This window comes from Semicossyphus pulcher, unplaced genomic scaffold (genome assembly GCF_022749685.1).
Source record: "Semicossyphus pulcher isolate SPU_LCO1_2020_fin unplaced genomic scaffold, fSemPul1.0.p SCAF_12, whole genome shotgun sequence".
Lineage (NCBI taxonomy): Eukaryota > Metazoa > Chordata > Actinopteri > Labriformes > Labridae > Semicossyphus > Semicossyphus pulcher.
In genome coordinates this window covers 4,176,242-4,196,611 of record NW_027211626.1, presented here as the reverse complement: position 1 = coordinate 4,196,611, position 20,370 = coordinate 4,176,242, and the positions used below count along the sequence as shown (strand labels likewise).

General features: G+C 42.0%; 1 protein-coding gene across 1 annotated transcript in view; it reads left to right on the top strand.

Annotated features, from left to right (window-relative positions):
* Positions 1-19,387, top strand: part of psme4a (proteasome activator subunit 4a) — a 29,621-nt gene extending 10,234 nt beyond the window's left edge. The window contains exons 11-48 of the mRNA XM_069658669.1: positions 1,850-2,115; positions 2,269-2,455; positions 2,550-2,639; positions 2,799-2,863; positions 3,528-3,678; positions 3,772-3,870; positions 3,957-4,026; positions 4,140-4,207; positions 4,321-4,536; positions 6,719-6,876; positions 7,017-7,112; positions 8,442-8,497; positions 8,603-8,659; positions 8,902-8,957; positions 9,191-9,289; positions 9,446-9,508; positions 9,593-9,688; positions 9,815-9,946; positions 10,026-10,235; positions 10,345-10,481; positions 10,651-10,704; positions 10,785-10,914; positions 11,006-11,087; positions 11,195-11,348; positions 11,442-11,511; positions 11,622-11,747; positions 11,839-11,991; positions 12,944-13,048; positions 13,160-13,251; positions 13,336-13,467; positions 13,561-13,769; positions 13,942-14,027; positions 14,142-14,270; positions 15,383-15,538; positions 17,423-17,585; positions 17,680-17,813; positions 17,990-18,130; positions 18,329-19,387. Of these exons, the coding sequence (XP_069514770.1) occupies positions 1,850-2,115; positions 2,269-2,455; positions 2,550-2,639; positions 2,799-2,863; positions 3,528-3,678; positions 3,772-3,870; positions 3,957-4,026; positions 4,140-4,207; positions 4,321-4,536; positions 6,719-6,876; positions 7,017-7,112; positions 8,442-8,497; positions 8,603-8,659; positions 8,902-8,957; positions 9,191-9,289; positions 9,446-9,508; positions 9,593-9,688; positions 9,815-9,946; positions 10,026-10,235; positions 10,345-10,481; positions 10,651-10,704; positions 10,785-10,914; positions 11,006-11,087; positions 11,195-11,348; positions 11,442-11,511; positions 11,622-11,747; positions 11,839-11,991; positions 12,944-13,048; positions 13,160-13,251; positions 13,336-13,467; positions 13,561-13,769; positions 13,942-14,027; positions 14,142-14,270; positions 15,383-15,538; positions 17,423-17,585; positions 17,680-17,813; positions 17,990-18,124 (4,482 nt within the window). The 3' untranslated portion in view covers positions 18,125-18,130; positions 18,329-19,387. The remainder of the gene's footprint in view (positions 1-1,849; positions 2,116-2,268; positions 2,456-2,549; positions 2,640-2,798; positions 2,864-3,527; positions 3,679-3,771; positions 3,871-3,956; positions 4,027-4,139; positions 4,208-4,320; positions 4,537-6,718; positions 6,877-7,016; positions 7,113-8,441; positions 8,498-8,602; positions 8,660-8,901; positions 8,958-9,190; positions 9,290-9,445; positions 9,509-9,592; positions 9,689-9,814; positions 9,947-10,025; positions 10,236-10,344; positions 10,482-10,650; positions 10,705-10,784; positions 10,915-11,005; positions 11,088-11,194; positions 11,349-11,441; positions 11,512-11,621; positions 11,748-11,838; positions 11,992-12,943; positions 13,049-13,159; positions 13,252-13,335; positions 13,468-13,560; positions 13,770-13,941; positions 14,028-14,141; positions 14,271-15,382; positions 15,539-17,422; positions 17,586-17,679; positions 17,814-17,989; positions 18,131-18,328) is intronic.
* The last annotated feature ends 983 nt before the right edge of the window (positions 19,388-20,370 follow it).

The following is a 20,370-nucleotide window of genomic DNA, read 5'->3' as shown; positions in this document are numbered from 1 at the left end:
TCCAAACAGCATGTGTGCATGTGTGACGTCCACGGTTGGGTCCAGTTGTAACTCTTGATTTTCCACGCTGACGGTCGCTTTCCACTGCTAGGTGATGGAAAGCGTGTCACTAACTGAGCGCCACTTGTGATTTATTTCCGTGAAAGTCGCACCAGAAACCCAGTCTGTAATACTGCAAATGCAAAGGCTTTCATCAGTGGACCATTGACTCAATCACCATTGTGTTACCTCATTCGGTGATAGATAGTGACTTAACAGACATTTATTTACATGAAAATCTTTGCGATTGTTACTTTAAAGTTTGAAAAAGTATCCTACATCTTTGTTTATGAAGAGTTAATCACTCTAAAACTAAGCTACTCTGTGTCATGCTTTAATCAGATATGACTGCAACTTGAGCAAACAACCCCACATGTGTCATTGAAGCTTGATTAAACTGTAGCTAAACTCTTGATTGGAACAAGGAAATGCATAACATCCTGTTTTTCCAACTGAGTCCCGCCCACTACACACTATTAATTAGTGCACAGAACAAACACGAAATGCAAAAGTCCCTCAGGTGAACTTTAAAATCATGAGTCATGATGGATTGACTGCCCCCAAGTGATTTTCTACATCACCCTGCTGGCTTGTTTCAACTATAATTCCAGCATCATGTTCATCACACAGCACACCGTGTCGCATGCCGGCAATATTTACACTGACACAGGGCGGAAACACTCGTCATGGTTTTTCTAAGAAGCTTCCTGAATATTGTTGGCTGTCAGGGTTTACATCAGCACTGACTTCAGAAATAACAGGAGGACATGTGAGTGAGACGGTTGGGATGCTATTAAAGGTCACTGGGCGCAGAGCCACATGCCTTTCTGTTTTGAGGACCCCCCTCTGCTAGAGTTGAAGCAGCACAGGCAGCAACGTGTCCTCATACACATACCTTTATTTTTGGCAGCAGGATGAGTTTGTGTGTTTTTAGGCTGTTGCTTGGATACATGTGAAATGTTCATTCACACAGCTATAGTGTTAGCTGAACAACACTGTTTACATGAAATAAGAGTTCTACTGAAGTCGAGGGATTATGTCCATAGGCTGTTTGAATAATGGATGTAGCCACCTTGACGTCATCCACTGGTTGGGCGACTTGCTCTTTGATGCCTCGTGTTAGGAGTTATGACTGGCGCTTTTTTTCTGGAGCCAGATGTGACCATATTTGGATGACAGGGTTGCACTGGAGATGAGCAAGGTAGTAGCAAATGGCAAGTTATCAAAGCTATACAGTCTGTGCCTGTGGCTAATTGAGCTAGTTAACCGTCATGTTCTGTTTGTGATGGTAGCAGGCAGAGGTTGTTTTTTTAATTAGAAAAATGTTAAGAGAGCAAGCCGAGGGTGACAGGTAACACCCAGGTAACACAACCAGTCTTCTCACCATTACAGCCGCTTCTTCGCTGCAGGGAAAAGTCTAGAACAATCTTGAATAAGCTGAGGTGACACTTAGCATCCAGCTACCTGTCACGCAAAGCAGCCACTCCCTTAATTACGCTTAGCTGCACAAACCCAAACTGTTTATTGTACCGGAATGCTAGCGTCTTTTCAGGGGCTTTGACGAGCCACTCATTGAATGAAATGTGGAAACCATATATTTGATTTCGTAGTGTTCCTTTTGTCTTATAAATCTCATGAAAACTCTCATGAAAGCAATCCCATACCTGCAAGTAGACAAAGCTGTGTGTTGGTTTGTGTTTGTATATCTGTAAACACCCTCAACTTTTTAATTTGGTCAGACTACATGGAGTCACACCATCCACCTGTGTCTAACCCCTTTGTCTTTTTGTCCCTCTGTCGTCATGTCCAGATGAAGCTCATGAAGCTGCTCCAGCGTCTCCCGGCCAGCGTGGTACGGCGGCTGCACCGAGAGCGCTACAGAAAGCCCACGTGGCTGACGCCGATACCTGACAGTCACAAGCTCACAGAGGAGGATATCACAGACTTCGTGGAGAGTATGATGCAGCCGGTTCTGCTGGCCATGTTCAGCAAGACGGGCAGCCTGGATGCAGCCCAGGCCCTGCAGAACCTGGCTCTAATGAGGCCTGAGTTGGTTATTCCCCCTGTGCTGGAGAGGTAACTACAGAGTCTCAAGGATAAATCACTGATACGAGTTCTGCTTCTGAATAATCTGGAGCACTGATGCTAGTTTTTTCCCGCTTTAGATAAGGGACAAGAATACCTTTTTAGTAATTACAAAGGGCTAATTGTTTTGTGTCTCTGCTATAGAACCTACCCTGCTCTGGAGACTCTAACAGAGCCTCACCAGCTGACCGCCACGCTGAGCTGCATGATCGGAGTGGCAAGGAGCCTCGTGTCAGGTGGGCAGCGCTTTCCTGAGGGGCCCACTCACATGCTGCCCCTGCTTATGAGGGCTCTGCCAGGCGTAGACCCAAACGACTTCAGCAAGTGCATGGTAATCACTTACCTGATTTCTCATTCTCCTTTCGTCAGTTTTGCTTGTATTCAATCTCTTAAATGTTATCTAAAAATCCATTCTCTCCCCACAGATCACATTCCAATTTATTGCAACGTTTGTGACCCTTGTGCCTTTGGTGGACTGCTCGTCTGCCCTACATGAAAAAACTGACTTGACAGAGGTAAATCACTGTTCTTTCCCACTCCCCTTTGCATACTCACATGCAAGTGTCTCACGAATGATGTGTGACATAACTTACAGTGACTGGCAAGTCGTGAACTACCGTCATAGAGCTAAAAACCACGAGTAAAACATTTCATATATTGTCTATAACTTTCAGGTGGAAAGAGAGATGTGCTCAGCCTCAGCTGAGTTTGAAGACTTTGTGCTGCAGTTCATGGACAGGTATGTAAAGTCTTGATGAAGATGAACACAGTCTGCATTAAAAGACAAGTAATGTCTTTAGCTCAGTTGGTAGAGCAGGCGCCCCATGTACGGAGGCTACAGTCCTCGGCGCACTGATCACAGGCTCGACTCCCGGTCTGCCGATTGTTTGGTGCACGTCATCCCCCACTCTCTGCTCCCCACATGTCCTGTCTCTCTTCAGCTGTATATAAAATAAAAACAGATGCAAAAAAAAAAATAGATCTTGAAAAACAAGATAAGTCATTTATATGCAAAAGTTTCTTTCAGCAACATAGCTTTGAAAGTAATGACATCTATCTCTATTTGCATTAGTGTGACTGAAAAACTGGAAGAAATCTCTTTGAAATAGTCTCCTCTTTTGTTTAAAAAAAGTAAATATATATAGCAAATACAATATGCAGATATGACTTTTGCTTGGTCAAGTGGAAACAAAATACTTTATGATTTTTGTCAAAGGAGAATTATACCATTCAACAGAACAAATCAAATTTGTTCCGGCATGTGATTGGATCATGATTGGAAGAAATATAACGTTGTATTACATCTTGATTTCACCTTGTTGTTGACAAAAGTAGAGCACACTTTATAACCAAAACCATTTTCCCCATTCAGTACTTAAGTGAGTTGTTCTTTGTCTGCACAGATGCTTTGCCCTGATCGACAGCAGCACTCTGGAACAAACACGAGAGGAAACGGAAACGGAGAAAATGACTCATTTGGAGAGTTTGGTCGAGCTCGGCTTGTCCTCCACCTTTAGCACCATCCTCACACAGTGTTCCTTGGACATCTTCAAGGTTAAAGCTCTGTCGTCACACACTCATCTCATTCTACATTTTCCATTCTCTCATTTACACATCTGAAAACATTTGTTACATGGTTTTTAACAGGTGGCTCTGGAAAAGGTGTTCAACTTTGCAACCACAAACATCTTTGAGACGCGTGTAGCAGGGAGGATGGTGGCTGACATGTGCAGAGCCGCTTCCAAGGTGAGTCTTGTCCCATTGCCCAAAGCCACAATCTTTTGTAGGTTAGTAGTTCACAAATCTCATCCTCCGTGTGCTTCTGTTTTCAGTGTCACCCCGCGGAATCGCTCAAGGTGTTTGTGCCACACTGCTGCAATGCCATAAACCAAATCGCCGTCAGTAAGTGTTAACCACACAGTCGAAGACATTTCTATGACGAGGGTTTTCCAAATGCATGACTTATGTTTTCTTCCTTGAGCCTTTGTCATTTGTCTGACACACTTTTTCAACAGATGAGGAAGTGTTGAATGAGGAGGAACTTGACAAAGAGTTGTTGTGGAATCTGCAGCTACTGTCTGAGGTGATTTAGACCACTCACAAATACACGTAACCCCTGTGCTCAAGTAATAACCAACACCTCCTATCATATCTTTTCTTCAATGTATTTTTCGCTCTTTGCCATGTGCTCCTCAGGTGACTCGTGTTGATGGCGACAAGATTCTGCCCTATCGTTCTGACCTGGTCCAGATCTTGCAGTTGACGCTCCACCTCAAGTGTAAGCAGGGCTACATCCTAGCTTGCAACCTGTTGCACCACATCCTCCGCTCCACAGTCCTCATCTACCCGACAGAGTACTGCAGTGTGCCAGGAGGCTTCCACCAGCCAATCAGTGACTACTTACCCATCAAGGTGCTAATATTGATTGGTTATTACATTTTCTCTAATTTGTAACCAAAATGACTGTTGCTTTATTTACTGTACCATAAATCTAATGACTAAACTCCTGTGATGTTTCAGCATAACCATTCCTATCATTCCCTCAAACCAGTGGAATTTTTTGTTGTTGTAATATTTTATTTATATGTTTACTTTTTTGGAGAATAGCGAGAATACAAACAGAAAAAAAACAGACAAAGCACATCCTAGGTAATAGCAACCAAAGCCTTAAAGTTCTAATCTTGAAGATCTCAGTTTCGTTCCCTTTGGCAGCACCTATGGTGATAATAATTGCGGGAGCACACTTCTCAGATATCCAGACAGTGTTGCATGTGTGACGTCCACGGTTGGCTCCGGGTGGAACTCGTGATTTTCCTCGCTGGCGGTCGCTTTCCTTTTTAGACTGTTTGCTTCATCTGAGCGTCGAGTTTGTTTCTTTTTCTTTGGATTTTCACTTCTTGTTGAAGTTGTATCTGTAGTCATCCATCTTTTCTTTGTTTGTTCAGCCATAGTAGATTACTGTTTACTCGCAACACTTGCAGAGACCGGAAAAGCAGCCGCTTAGTTCTGCCTACCCTCTCTGGCAGACCAACCACTAACTGGGCGCCACTTGTGATTATTTCCACGATAGACATCCAGTCTGTAATACTGCAAATGCAAAGGCTTTCATCAGTGGGCCATAGGCTCAATCACCATTGTGTTACCTCATTGGGCGATAGATAGATAGATAGATAGTGACTTAACAGACATTTATTAAAATGAAAATCTTGAGATTATTACTTTAAGCAATATTACATGAGAGGTCGTAATGTTGTACATAATATCATCACGGCTGTGATTCCGTCATAGACATGAGGCCGCTTTTAAAAACAGTTACACAAGCAGCAAATAGTAGTAAAAAGAAACAGTCAACAACAGACCAACCACTGCTGGCTGATGGAAAACGCGTCACTAACTGGGCGCCGCTTGGGATTTTTCCCATGAAAGTCGCCACCGACACCCAGTCTGTAATACTGCAAATGTAAAGGCTTTCATCAGTGGGCCATAGGCTCAATCACCATTGTGTTACCTCATTCGGTGATAGATAGAGACTTAACAGGCATTTATTTACATGAAAATCTTCGAGATTATCACTTTAATTAAACTAAATCTTAAGCAGTTTCTCCTTAAAGGATACATAAGTGTGTGTGTATATATATATATATATATATATATATATATACATGATAAAATAAGAGGGGGGAAAAGAAATAGATGTAGCAAGTTGCTTTACACTGGACCCAACACATTAGTCCTGACCATGAAAAAGAATCAGTACAGGGTCCCAGATCTTATCGAACACACTTGTTCTGTTCTGTATTATAAAATGTCCTTCTCTCCAGATGTAACATGTTTCCCATTTCTCCAAACCACAAATCCCCAATGTGGGTACAGAATCCATTTTCCAGACAGGCAAGATTACCTCTTTTGCAATCACCATTCCAGGCAAAGCAGCCATTTCTTCATACTTAGTGGCTAAAGATAAAGAGCTTGTTGTTGTTTTTAAAAACAAAGAAAAACACAGTAACAGACGTTTGTCCTTAGGTTATCAGCTGACCAAAAAACTCTCTGTGGCACCCTCTGTGACCCAGTTTGATTAATTGTCTCTCCTCTTCAGGTTGTTAGTCAGTGAGGCAGACTGTACTTTGATCTCATTAAGTGTCTTCCTGGGTAGAAGCATGGACACTAGATCACTTGACTGGATTACTGTGCCCTGTGACTCAAAAGAAATGTCCTGTCTCTCGTGGTTACTACAGTTTGCCAGCAGTAGCACAGGCTGAATGAATGTGTATTGTTCTGCGTCACTCTCTAATTGGTCTTTGTTTAGACAAAGTTGTATTACAATAAATATATAAAAAGACGATTGAGATTGGCAGGCAGATATTTAGCTCCTATTGTGTATATTTCTACTTAATGTGACCCACGAGGGTCAGAGATTACTGAATTCCTTCAGCTTTTTTACTGTTTATGGACACAATATAGTGGAGGTCCAGGTTGTGCCATAAAATACAATACTTCACTCTTTTTTTAGTGGTGTCAAAGTAACAGGATATATTTACATAACTACGTAATGTGTAAAAAGTATCCTCTTGCTTATTATTTTATTCCCGTGCAGGACTGGGGTCGACCCGGGGACCTGTGGAACTTGGATATCCGGTGGCATGTGCCCAGCGTGGAGGAGACATCTTTCGCTTTTTATTTACTGGACCTGATCCTTCAGCCTGAACTCCAGCGCCTTCAGAGATTTGCTCAGGGAGAGCAGGACATGAGCAGGTATGGAGGAACTAGTCTGAGTTTTCACCTGTGCTCCTTAAGCCCCTTCCCCCCCGATTTTTGCTCTAAAATGTAAGCATATATGTAAGTATATATTTTTATATTTACAATAATTACAATTACAAAAATGTATTTTTCAGAGATGATGTCCTACAAAGCCTGACCATCGTTCAGCACTGCCTCCTAGGAGCTGGAAGTCTGATGCCACCATTGAAAGGAGAGCCCATTCCTGAACTGTGAGTACTTAAATGTATACTGACCAAGAATACAACAGCAATACAAATACAACTGAATTTAATTAAACACAAGATACTTGTGACCTAATGATAAGGATAAGGGCTTAGTGAAGAAACCCCTCCCCTTGTGCCTTCATCCCAATACTTACAATTAACTTACCACATGACCCGTCATGCGAGCTCCAGGTACTGACAACACCGATACTACAATACTGTTTTACAAAAGAGAAAACTATAGAGAGTTTGTACAGAGAGATGTGTTAGAAAGAAGACGGGGAAGGCAGAGCCAGGGTGAGGTGTCCTGTCCTGGGCTAGCATTCACCCCGCCGGACCGGACTTTACGTTCTACCTCCCCCTACCCCGTCATTTTCATGAGGGAAGAGAGGAGAGAAGAGAGAGCGAGGAAGATTTGGGGTTAGGGTAGGAGGAAACCCTATTCCTAAGCCAATACTATCTACTCTACCACATACTACTACATGTCTATCACAGTATCCAATTAATACGCAATGCAAGCACAGTTACAGAAATACAAACAGATACAATTTTCTGTAACGATTTCAGTAAAAGATGTCAGTTCACCTAGACATCTATTTTCTTAAACCTGCAAAATTGACTTGAATTCCCACATGTGGCTCTGTGGCGACTGTGGCTCAGTGGTAGAGTCGGTCGTCTTTCAATCGGAAGGTCGGAGGTTCGATCCCCAGCTCCGTCAGGCTACATGTCGAAGTGTCCTTGGGCAAGACTCTGAACCCCAAATTGCTCCCGGTGGCATAGCCAACGGGTATGAATGTGATATCTGATTGACAGTTGGGCACTTTACGTAGCAGCCTCTGCCATCAGTGTGTGAATGGGTGAATGTGATATGTAGTGTAAAAGCAGCTTTGAGTGGTCGCAAAGACTAGAAAAGCGCTATATAAGTACAGTCCATTTACCATTTACCACATTGTCATGTGCTCTAACAAAAGGTGCTTATGTACATTTTTCCAGGAAGATTTCATTGTTATTTGTACTTGTTCTGTTCTAACTCGACTGGCGATGATAAGTAGTGAAAGCAGTAGAAGCCCCTTAATCCTTAATGTAAAGGTTGGGAAACGTAAGTGGCTTCTAAATATATAACCACTGTCGTGGACGCCATGGATGAAAGGATTAATGTGTGAGCTCATAAATTCCTTTAAAAAACACATGGAAGTGCTCATGTGGTCTGATGATGAAACCAAGAAAAAATCCCTGCTGAATAAGTTACTCATAATTATATTGTTAATGTAAAATTAATATAGGACATATGACTTTAAAACATAAGTGACCTTTGAACCTGCTTTTCCACCACAGGGTCCACAGCATGGTGAATCTAGATGAGACCAACCTCTACACAGGAATGCAATATGGTAAGTAGGTCACAGTTAGATGATATAAGTTTTGCTCCGAAAGTTTTAAATTATAGGTTTTTTTTGTAGCGTAATGTGACACTGTAATATAATCTCTACCTGCAGATGAATCCAGAGAGAACTACAGAGATGCTGTGTGCAGCGTGATGAGACAGCTGCTGCGTAAGTGTTCACTCACTTATAATCTAAGCTTGTTAGCTCTCTTATTTCTGCAGCCACATCCCCACCCAAGTAGTTTTTATAGTCTTAATGATATTAGTGGTAAGGTGAGATGATTCTTGGTTGTATTAATTAAAAATGTAATATAGAATCACCCATGCCTTGTATTAAACCCTTGTAATCACAGCTCTGAGAGCGGACTGTGACGTGACCAACACATAACTATCTCCTACCTTTTCTTGCAGATTACATCCTGGAACACTCTGAAGATGACACCAAGTCTCTTTTCTCCATCATCAAGGTAGACAGGCAATAATAATAATAATGAGTGTTGGAAAGCCTAAGGAGTAGTGTGTGTATGTTAATATTTGCTGTGTGGAACATTGTGTAGGCATCACCGTAAGCTATCACCAACTTTACTTTAAAGTTTGTTATCTTGAACCGCTCAAAGTCTCTAAACATTTCTGCCAATAGCTGATGTCTCGCTCCTATCAGCCAACAGTAATCAATATCTCTGTCTGTGACACCTCGCAGATTATCAGTGACCTGTTGCATTTCAAAGGCTCTCACAAGCACGAGTTTGACTCCCGCTGGAAGAGTTTCAACCTTGTGAAGAAATCAATGGAGAACAGAGTAAGAAATCTGACACTTTATTGAACTTCTTTTATACCACTGTTATCGTAGGAAGGCATTTAAAACCATGCACACTCCCCCACAAGCTTACATTTGATGTAAGTGATGCTGATGCTTAAAACTTCCTGCTATAATGCCTTGCTGTTGTGTTTGCAGCTTCACGGCAGAAAGCAGCACATCAGAGCTCTGCTCATAGACAGAGTCATGCTCCAGCACGAGGTACGTCATTAACAGTGAAATTGCCTAATCACACATCATTGTATTTTACCTTTTTAAACTTTGAATCGTTGCGTTTTTAATCAGCTGCGAAAGCTGACAGTGGAAGGATGTCAGTACAGGAGCATTCACCAGGAGCTGATGAGAGATCTGTTGAGGCTTTCCACAAGCACCTACAGTCAAGTGAGTTTCACAATCAAGGCATTTATTAGTTTCACAGATTAGTCCTTACACAACATAAATCAACAAGACAAGACTTGATACAACAAAAGTTTGTTATAACTTATGAGACTTTTTATTACCTTTCAGGTCCGCAGCAGAGCTCAGAACGTGCTGTTCACTGCGCTGGGAACGTACAACTTCTGCTGCAGAGATCTGATCCCTCATGTCCTTGAGTTTCTTAAACCGGACAACAAAAATGTCACACAGCAGCAGTTCAAAGTATGCCAGTCCTCAGTATGAAAGCTTTACATGTGTTAGACTTCAAATTCACACATTAACCTTCTCTGTACGTCTCCAGGGTGCCTTGTACTGTCTCCTGGGGAATCACAGTGGAGTGTGCCTGGCCAATTTGCACGACTGGGAGTGCATCGCTCTGACGTGGCCCGCTGTGGTCCGCTCCGGCCTCAGCTCGGCCATGTCTCTGGAGAAGCCCTCCATTGTTCGCCTCTTCGATGACCTCGCAGACAAAATCCATCGTCAGTATGAGACCATCGGCATTGACTTCTCTGTAAGAAAGCAGGACACACAGGTTGAGTCAAAGGCAACAGTGAAATCCCCTCCCACATGTTGAAACAAACTATGTCTGATATGTGTGTCTAATCTTTTCATCCCTTTAGATTCCTGGTGAGTGCTGTGCTGTGGCCAAACAACTGATGATTACTGGAAATCCCCCACCTGTGGAGCCTGTTCCCTCAGAGGAAGAAGCAGCAGAGGGTCTTAAGAGGCAGGAGCTCAAGAACTCTGAGTCTGTCGAGTAAGTTCACAACAGCATAAAGACAAAGAATCATTATTAAAGCTTACTTTAATATAAAGTGGTTTAGCTGGGACTTTGCAGGTCACATCATTGTCTTTCAGCCTTACAGAATAACAATACATTACATGGAAACAGATTAAAGTACTAATATTTTTCTACCTGTTTGTAGGAAATACAAACAGCTCATTGGTGATCTGCTGGACAGCATCGAGAACAGGAACATGTAGGTCTTATTTGATATTTGGTTCATTAAATCATGTATTTATTGCCGTCTTTTAATACCTGCTTTGTTTAATTTCACAGGCCTTGGAAGTTTGAACACATTGCAATCGGCTTCCTTTCATTGCTGCTGAGAGATGACCACCAACTCCCGCCACCTGCTATCACGTTCTTTGTCAAAAGCCTCAACCATGACTCCCTCTATGTCCGCAAGGTGCGGCATACATCCATGAGACATGTAGTAGTCGTGCATTCCAGTCTTTCCTGTAATCGTTTTGGCTGAAATGTCTTCTTTTCTCCATTAGGTGGCGATATCAGCTGTGGCAGGGATAATGAAGCAAATCAAGAGACCACATAAGAAAGTCCCTGTGAGCCCCTCTGAGCTCTGTAAGCAGCACAAAATTTGTGTTCTTGTGTATGAAAATTACAGTTTTAAGAGCTCTTTATACACTCAATAGCGGTGCATCTAAAACATCTTCGCCTATCCTTTGTAGGTGGCGAGAAGGAGCTGAGTGAAATGGTAGCAGGGGACCGCCAAGACAACCAGTGGCTCCAGTATAACAGCAGCAACCTGCCACGCACACAGCAGGACTGGGATGGCTGTGTGTTTGTGGAAAAGACTCACTGGGGATACTACTGCTGGCCAAGGTTCTTATTTAATAATGCATGTGTTTGTTATTGTTTTGAGTGATAGAAATCTCTCACCTTGTTTTTATTTACAATCACCTCTCTATTCTCTAGAAAACTGATGATGTATGCACCACTGGAGGACCAGCCGAAACAGAACCTACCCAGAGAGGAAATGACAGAGGTGTGTACTTAAACAGGAGAAAGATCTAACACAATAAATAACATAAAGTAATCTTAAACGTTTATTTTATCATAGTAACTTCAAATTAATTGTTTTGCCCTTCTTAACAGCGGGAGCAGATCATCTTTGACCACTTCTCAGACCCAGTATTCATCAACCAGTTCATCGAGTTTCTCTCTCTTGAGGATCGCAAGGGCAAAGACAAGTTCAGTCCCCGGAGGTTCTGTTTGTTTAAGGTGAGAGTCCCACAGGGCAGAAGTGTTAAATGCAGGAAACAATTAAAGTCAGACACATGAGAAACTCATTTGTTTCCTTCTTCTCTTTCAGGGATTGTTCCGCAATTTCAGCGATGCCTTTCTTCCCCTGCTGCGGCCACACATGGAGCGCCTGGTGGCCGACACCCACGAGAGCAAGCAGCGCTGTGTCGCAGAGATCATCTCTGGTCTGATCAGAGGCTGCAAGCACTGGAGCTACTCAAAGGTACTGATGTGAAACTGCTAAAGTAAGGCTGCTAGATGTTGTACTTTCTTGGAGCAGACTCCAGGCAAACCTCTTTGTGTCACAAGAATTAAAAAACAAAACAAAAAAAAGGAAAAATGAAGAGATAGAAGTGAAAAAAGTGAGTTTGAGGGGCTCTTTGGATAGGGAAACATGTAAACAACAATCACAAGAAAAGCTCTAAAGCAGCCTCTTTTCAAACAATTAAAATACCTTTAATGTCTTGTATGGTAATGTAGCCCTTAAAGGAGCAGTTCGCCCCTGGAAAAAGCCACTGTCGGTCAAAGCTGGTGTTCTCTGTAATCAATAGAAGCAATAATATTTGAAATTGGCGCCACAGCTGTGGAGAAAGTTGTGGTTTCGCCCATTCTACATTCCTACAACACCCAGCGTGCATTGAGCCCCTCCCTCTGAAAGGAACGAGGAAAGGAGTGAACTACTACCCTTTTCGCTGCAGGCAATGGGCCAGAGTACAGAATCCGTAATACAACGAGAATATACCGGTGGATCGTCTAAAAAATCTTCAGGTCTGCAGTCTACATTTTGGACATGACGATTTTGAACGAGACATGACATCGGAGGCGGCGTCCTAGACTGAGGAAGTGTAGTTTAGCGAGCTCCCTGTCGCCGCCAGATGACGCGTTTTATGTAGTCTGGTGGAGGTTTTCCAGGGCCCATTGGAGAAGCGGATAGCGTCCTCCAAAGGCACACAGTGAAATTGCATATTTTTCTACCATTATGGCATTAGCTCCCCATAATATCATGATAGGACTGAGGTTGGGAATCAGCTAATTGGCCCTGTGTTTTGGCATCAAGCCTGCGACAGGAAGTCAAAATACATGAACTTTATTTCTGTGAGAATTTTATAAACATACTAGTGTACTTCCATCATGCCCTTGCTACCAACCAGTACGTAACATCTGCTTTTTTACAGGTTGATAACCTCTGGGAGCTGTTGTGTCCCCTGCTCCGCACTGCCCTGTCCAACATCACAATAGAGACGTATGCAGACTGGGGTACCTGCATCGCCACAGCCTGTGTAAGCTTATGCTTCTTAATCCATCCATCCATCATGTCTTCATCCTTCCATCTGTTAAACTTGCATCACTCATCCCTCCTCACACATGACTCTGTTGTTTCTGTCATACAGGAGAGTAGAGACCCACGCAAGTTACACTGGCTGTTTGAGATGCTGATGGAGTCTCCAGTCAACGGAGAGGGGGGCTCCTTTGTCGACGCCTGGTGGGTAGAAAGGCTGCCGCCTGATGCAGATATTATTGTGATTGAAAAAAAAAAGTGCTGATTGTGCTTCTGTTTCCTTTACAGTCGTCTCTACGTGCTGCAAGGAGGCCTGGCTCAGCAAGAGTGGCGCGTTCCAGAGCTCCTCCACAGGTTGCTGCAATACTTGGAGCCCAAACTCACGCAGGTCTACAAGAATGTACGGGAACGCATTGGCAGGTGAGGTCATTTAACCCCCCTACTTCTGGAACTTGAACAATTTTTTGTAATTTTCTTGTCTCATCTTATCCCCTCTGATTTTTATCCTTCCAGCGTGCTCACGTACATCTTCATGATTGATGTCAACTTGCCGTACACTCAGCCGACCACCTCCCCGCGCATCTCAGACTTCACAGAGAGAATTCTGGTGCAGCTGAAGCCTCTGACCGAGGGTGACGAGGAGATCCAGAACCACGTGATCGAGGAGAATGAGGTGGGAGAGCAGGATGAGCGGACGCAAGCCATCAAGCTGCTCAAAACAGGTTTGTATCACTGTTACTCTTAACACAATCATGGTGAAGGATGTTCATTGTAGAAACTGTTAAATACATTTGTTAATTTTAAGCAGATTAATTTTATTTGTGCAAAAATCCACAATTAAAGCATGAGTTAAATTCTTTAAACGTAAGAATTCCTCTCTTTAAATGTTTGCAGTGCTGAAGTGGCTGATTGCAAGTGCTGGTCGCTCCTTCTCCACTGCTGTCCCAGAACAACTGCGGTTGCTTCCCCTCCTCTTCAAGGTAAAAAACGTTACCTTGATTTGCTAGCTTCAACTTAATTTTTTTCTCTATAACACAAAGAGGCTCAAAATGATGCCTGCCTCCTTGTTACCTTATCTCTGTCCTGTGTTCCAGATTGCTCCCGTTGAGAATGATGACAGCTACGATGAACTGAAGAGAGATGCAAAGACCTGCCTGTCTCTAATGTCTCAGGGACTCCTTTACACAGAGCAGATCCCCATGGTCCTCAGTGCCCTGCAGGAGGTGAGATATCTGGCAGCTGTGGCGTATACTCCACTTTTCACCAGCATCACACATGACTGGGCATTTCACAGACCCTCCAAGCTAAAAAACCTGCGATATTAAAATGGATAAAGATGAAAGGTTCAGAGGAAGTGACGACTGAATGTGATTCTTATGAGTCTTGCCAGCTGAACATTAATTCTTAAATGAATGTGTAACATAATAAAGTCCTTACAGTAGTGTGCTGCTCCCTGGAGAATAAGTGAGAGAACTTGAAAGAGGTGACTGAAGGTATTCTGGAGAATTCTCTGGGTTTTTTTTCATCTAGTTGTATGAATAAAACTACGTGAATATACAAGATAATACGTCAATTAATAAAAATGATTGTACTCTGAACTCTTTGAAGCTGTGGATCAGTGTGACACACGCAAAGATCAACAGCCTGGAATTTACCATGCTCGCAAATGATCCTTAAACCTTAGTTAGTTACCATAGTTTTTGAATCACGTTGGTAAAGTTGTTTTCGTTTTAAGAATCTAATTATCTTTCGGAGCCTCTCCTTCCTCCTGAAACGAACAAGCCGTTTTGCCATTCAAAGGTTGGCTGACAGGATTTGGAACGACCGTGTAGCCCCTCCCCCAGGTGTGCGATCCCACGTGGAAGAGTGGCCACACTCCAAAGTTGTAGAAAACATGGCTGCTCTAGGATCGGGTATTCGGCCTTATATATACGAGCTAGAATCACCACAAGGTGTCAGAATGATAAGTTGAAATCTTGACAACGACTTGACTACAAGCTAGTGCGAGAAGGCAGCCTGAGGTGAATAACGGTGATTGACGATTGGTTGGTTTCAGCGAAAGCAAGGTTCTATGTAGAAACCTGCACCTGTTCTGAACGGCCCATTTCAGAGGGGACCTTTTTTAAAAATGTCATTGTGCAGTTTTCACTTTTTCACTGTGAACAAAAACACCCCAAGCTTTTAAACCCATGCAGAATATGAGAATGTCCATGTAAAAGATATGCCCCTCTAAAAAGAACCTCCTCAGACTAAAAGTCCCTGGTACGTTTGATGTAAAAACAGCAAATGGCTAAAATATGTTACTGATGTGCGATGTATTTCTTATGTGTTACAGATTGCTGGCAGCAGCTCCTGGCACGCTCGCTACACGGTGCTCACATACCTCCAGATAATGGTGTTTTACAACCTGTTCACCTTCATGAGTGCCCAGAAAGCAGTGGATGACGTGCGGGCGCTGGTGATACGGCTGCTGGAAGATGAGCAGCTGGAGGTAAAAAGACCTTCACCTCTGTTTAACATTGAAATTGCTGAAAATGTAGAGCTGAAACATGTAGTCTGGGTAAACCATCACTGGAAGATGGTTGGAAGACGAGCGAACATAAGGCAGTCTGATTATATAACGATCTCCAAGCTATTGGCCAATACATGCTTGTTTATGCTAGCAGGCTTCACTGTAGTGATTCAGCACTCTCCTCCTGGCTCTACACTCTCTCTCCCCCCCCCCCCCTCCGGTCCTCTAGCTGTTGCTATGGAAACCACAGGCTGCAGTAATCTGTTGCTATGGAGATAACGTCCAGATTGAAGGAGGATGAGAGGGAGAGGGATGGAGTTGAGACAAAGGAGAAGTGGGGGATGGATGGAAGTAGCCATTTTTTATTTGGCCTCTTAAACTCACCTGAGCCTGATTTACCTTAAATGTGTGACACTTGGAGTGGTCCCGTTTCAGAATCACCTTTATTAGACAAAAACACTTGATTTTCACTCGCTGATGATGGTGCGGAGAAACACTTTTAGGCTGCAATGACCCCTGTCTTTTATTATATCAACCTTTATCAAACCAAAAAAACACCTTTTTTACAAACAAATCCGATAAATGATATATTACCCATTTGCCCTAGTGGTGCTCTCAAATACATTTTCTTCTTTAACATCTGCATAAAACCCAATTAAAGTTCACATTTCTTGCCAAGAATTTCTCTAGAGACATAATATGTGCAGCAGACCATTTTAGCTGGCATTATAGAGACGCATCCCCCCCATGCACACACACACATCCATCCCCCTGGTCCCCAGCTGGCTGCTATTTCCATCCAGCTGGCCAGCGTACACACTAGTGAAACACCCTGCCTAATGATATTGTTGCTGTGTTATGTCTTATACAGTGCAGCAAGAGGCTGCCAGGAAGGTGTTTAGGATTGTGTGTTAGTATGGGCAGTTAAAGTACCAGACAGAGGTGCTTTTGTTGGTTATAAATTAAACTTTTAGAACACCTGTGTTGTGGAATTTATGAGGATGAAAGGTTCTAAATATTTTTCACATTAAAATAAATTAAATTTAGTAAATTAACCAAAATATTTATATGAAAATAACAATAAAATACATTAAGGTTTTTGGAGCAACACATAGACAAGAATGGCACCTCACTGCTGTAATACTAAGGCTCAATATTGTAATTCAGGTGGCATGTAAAGTTCATGCTACTTGCTCCCTGTGCTTCGTTCTTCAAGCATTTATAGTTTTGATGCAAGTACAATTATCGGCGTAAAGAGAAAAGAGTAGAGGTCACTTTAAAAATACACAAACTTTAGAGCACCGGTAGTAATTTGCACATAGACTCATACATTTGATGTTGTGGTTTTCTTGTAGTTAGGGATGCACCAATGCATCAGCTGAACATCGATATCGGCCGTGTTAACAGGCATCGGCCCATTGGCAAATAAGGTGACATCCCCCAATGGCAGTAGCTGATGTTTTCATTATTTAACTGCTTTAATTGTACAGTAAATTTAATTGTAACATAAAAGTATTTATGTTTTCAGAAATATTTTTGTTGGGCTATGTAAGCAAAGTTAAAGTTAATTTTGGTCCCTTATCCAGATGAGGGCATTAATAATAACAAAAAATAACAGTTATAGAAAAAGGTATCGGCCCTGATTTTCTCAATTGGTGCATCCCTACTTTTAGTATACGTGAGCCTTACTTACATTCAAGTGTTTGTTTGTAGAATTACAATGTAGTATAAAAATATAATTCAAGTATCTAGTTGACTGACACAATACTGAAACCATAAACTTATTTATTGCTAGTTTCAACATAATCCCTTTGTGTAGTGATGTTACATTTCACATCACCTCTTTCTGCCTTTGTTTCCTAGGTAAGAGAAATGGCTGCCACTACACTCAGTGGCTTCCTTCAGTGCAATTTCCTGTCCATGGACACCCCCATGCAGGCACACTTCGAGGCTCTCTGCAAGACTTGCTTGCCTAAGAAGAGGAAGAGGGAGCTCGGCTCTATTGTGGACACTATACCCTCTGCTGGTAAGGAACATGTTTTTGATTTTACTGCTTGAGAATTTGTGATGACATGCTCAGTATGCTGATCTCTGTCATCCCTCCTGTTATGTTTTTTCAGACCTTGTGCGGCGTCACGCTGGTGTCCTCGGGTTGAGTGCTTGTATTCTCTCCAGCCCGTATGATGTGCCCACCTGGATGCCCCAGCTGCTGATGGACCTGAGTGCCCACCTCAATGACACACAACCCATTGAAGTATGTGTAATCACCTGCTAATAACTGTATATTGTTGCAGTGGGATTTTGTAACATCATTAGGTTCTTGTTGCCAGCAAAGCCTGTGCAATGTCAATTATTTATTTAGTTACAACATTTATATATTTCCTGAAAGAGAGATAAGAAAATGACAATCATTTTTTTTTAATCTTCCAGATGACTGTGAAGAAAACCCTTTCAAACTTCAGACGGACTCATCACGACAACTGGCAGCAACATAAGCAGCAATTCACAGATGACCAGCTGCTGGTTCTGACTGATTTGCTGGTCTCCCCCTGTTACTATGCCTAAAACCTGGTAAAGCATTTTAACTTCACACTCTTCTCGAGTTATAAATAACGCCAAATGTGTTCAAAAGCTAACCCAAAAGATGTTCAACTAGATAACCAATCATTACTGGATACCGTCAAAAAAGCTAGTGAAGGGATCATTTTAATGGGGTGAGAGGGATGTCTTTCAGCAGCATTTTTACTGATCTGTTGTTTTGTTTGGCAGTTTGGGACAACCCCAGATAAACAGAAACCAGCCTGCATTGTGGAGGAGTTCCCAGATCTCAACTGATAAAATACACAGCATCACCTTTGAAGAAGAGTGTCGCACAAAGTCACTGAGCTGTGACACCGAGAAGGACTGAAAAGTTGTGTATTTATGTATTTAGCTCATTTACATTTCTACTATACTTAATATTTAAGGATCAATCATAGCAGGGATGGATGACCTGCAGTTTGTAACATTACTGTACAGTTTTTTTTCCTTCTTTTTTTTTTGGTTTGTTTGTGCGCATGTGCACGGGTGTATGTGTGTGCGTGTGTGTGTTTATGGGATGCTTGAAGACATCTGCCAGTGTCCCACACATTTCTCAGGATTCTTTCCCAAGTTTCAACTCTGAGCCAACACATTGTCCAGTGTAGGACATGCGTCTGTTAGTGTCTGTTAGAAGCCACAGAGAATTGACTGCTTTAGATTAGACTTACACATGCGACACACGATGTTTGTGTGGCTGTTTGATCTATATGTGATTATATGCATCATGGATGTGTATGTCATCGTATAGCAAATATGCACAAACATATTTATTTATTTATTTGACTTTTTCTTTTGAAGTGCAAAGTTTTAATTTTTTTCATAGGTAGTGTTTCTGAGATTAAGTAGATGAGATTTTAGCAGTGGAGCCTATTCTCATCTCCTCTGGCAAAGAAAGGGAGAGGGCAAGCTCCCCGCTGCTGTGATGTGTGAAGCGTTTGCTGTGAGGACCTGAGCACAGTTTGTTTTCCGTTTCGTGTGTCTCGGTGCAAGAAAATAACCACACCGCCTGTCCATAATTGTGACCTCTTCCCTTTTATCCTCGGTTACATTTAACTTTTTCTAAAACCCAGCGAGATGAGACGAAATTACTTTTGGTTTGCATATGTTTTCCCCTGATGACTTGAAATCAGTCCAAGCATTGAAGCATTTAGTTACCTCACTGATGTATAGTGTAGTGCCAAAACTGCAGTGATTTTTTTTTTAGATGTACTGTTTGCTTATTGAATGAAATGACAATAAATTGTTTGTAACAAAACAAAACCTGTATTTTATGTTTATTTAATTCAAGTTATCTTGCAATATTTGAAAAACAATGAACAGCAACCTCCTGAAAACAGTGTAACCATAATGCAGTGCTATTGTGTTTTTTTTAGTTTTCTTTTACAAATACTTTATTCCAACAACACAGACTATTATCAGATATATCACAACAAGAGGGCATGCCATTATACTGAATATCAGCTCAGCTGTGCTGATATTCAGCACAACCTCAAGTGTGGTATTGCTTTTATTCAACAATTCTGCAAGTGACATATTAGTAAAAAGATAACTTTTTTCGCTTATTTGATCATTAATTTCCTTCAACACAACTATCTCTGGAAACTACTGGAACTAGATTGTTGTTAAGCTCATGTAACCTTTTTCTGCACATTTGCTGTGTTGAAGAAGTTGAGTTACATGTCTATCTTTGCATTGCAATGTCTAGACATTGCGTGTTTGCTGAATGGTTAATTATGTATCTTTAGTTAACAATATTCAGAACACCTGATTTGGAGTGATACATGTAGTTAAAGCTCCTGTGAGGAACTTTTGGTTTGTGTCGATTTTGGCGACCCCTGCAGACAAAGCCATACCTCTTATCTCCTTGCTGATTTTGTCCTGTACATGCTGCAAGTGATGTTTTTAACAAAAAATCTCATGCTTGTATCAAATGTATCACTCACTTTAAATTTCTGATCTGGAAAATATAAACAAAGGCAGCGTGCAGTTAATCGCTTCGTCTGACCCCCAGCCAGTGGTTTCAGGCATTAAAAATAACTAAAAAGAATCGATCTTCTCACTGATGGTCTGGTTTGCTTTTGTAGGTCATATAGACTAATCAGAATTAATTTCAGTTTGTTTCATAACCAGTGTATAACTCCTTACAGGAGCTTTAAAAGTCGTAGTGCTGTTGTACGCTCCATATCAGTGCTGATGGTGGAATTGCTCTTATCCAATTAAGTCATTTAGTG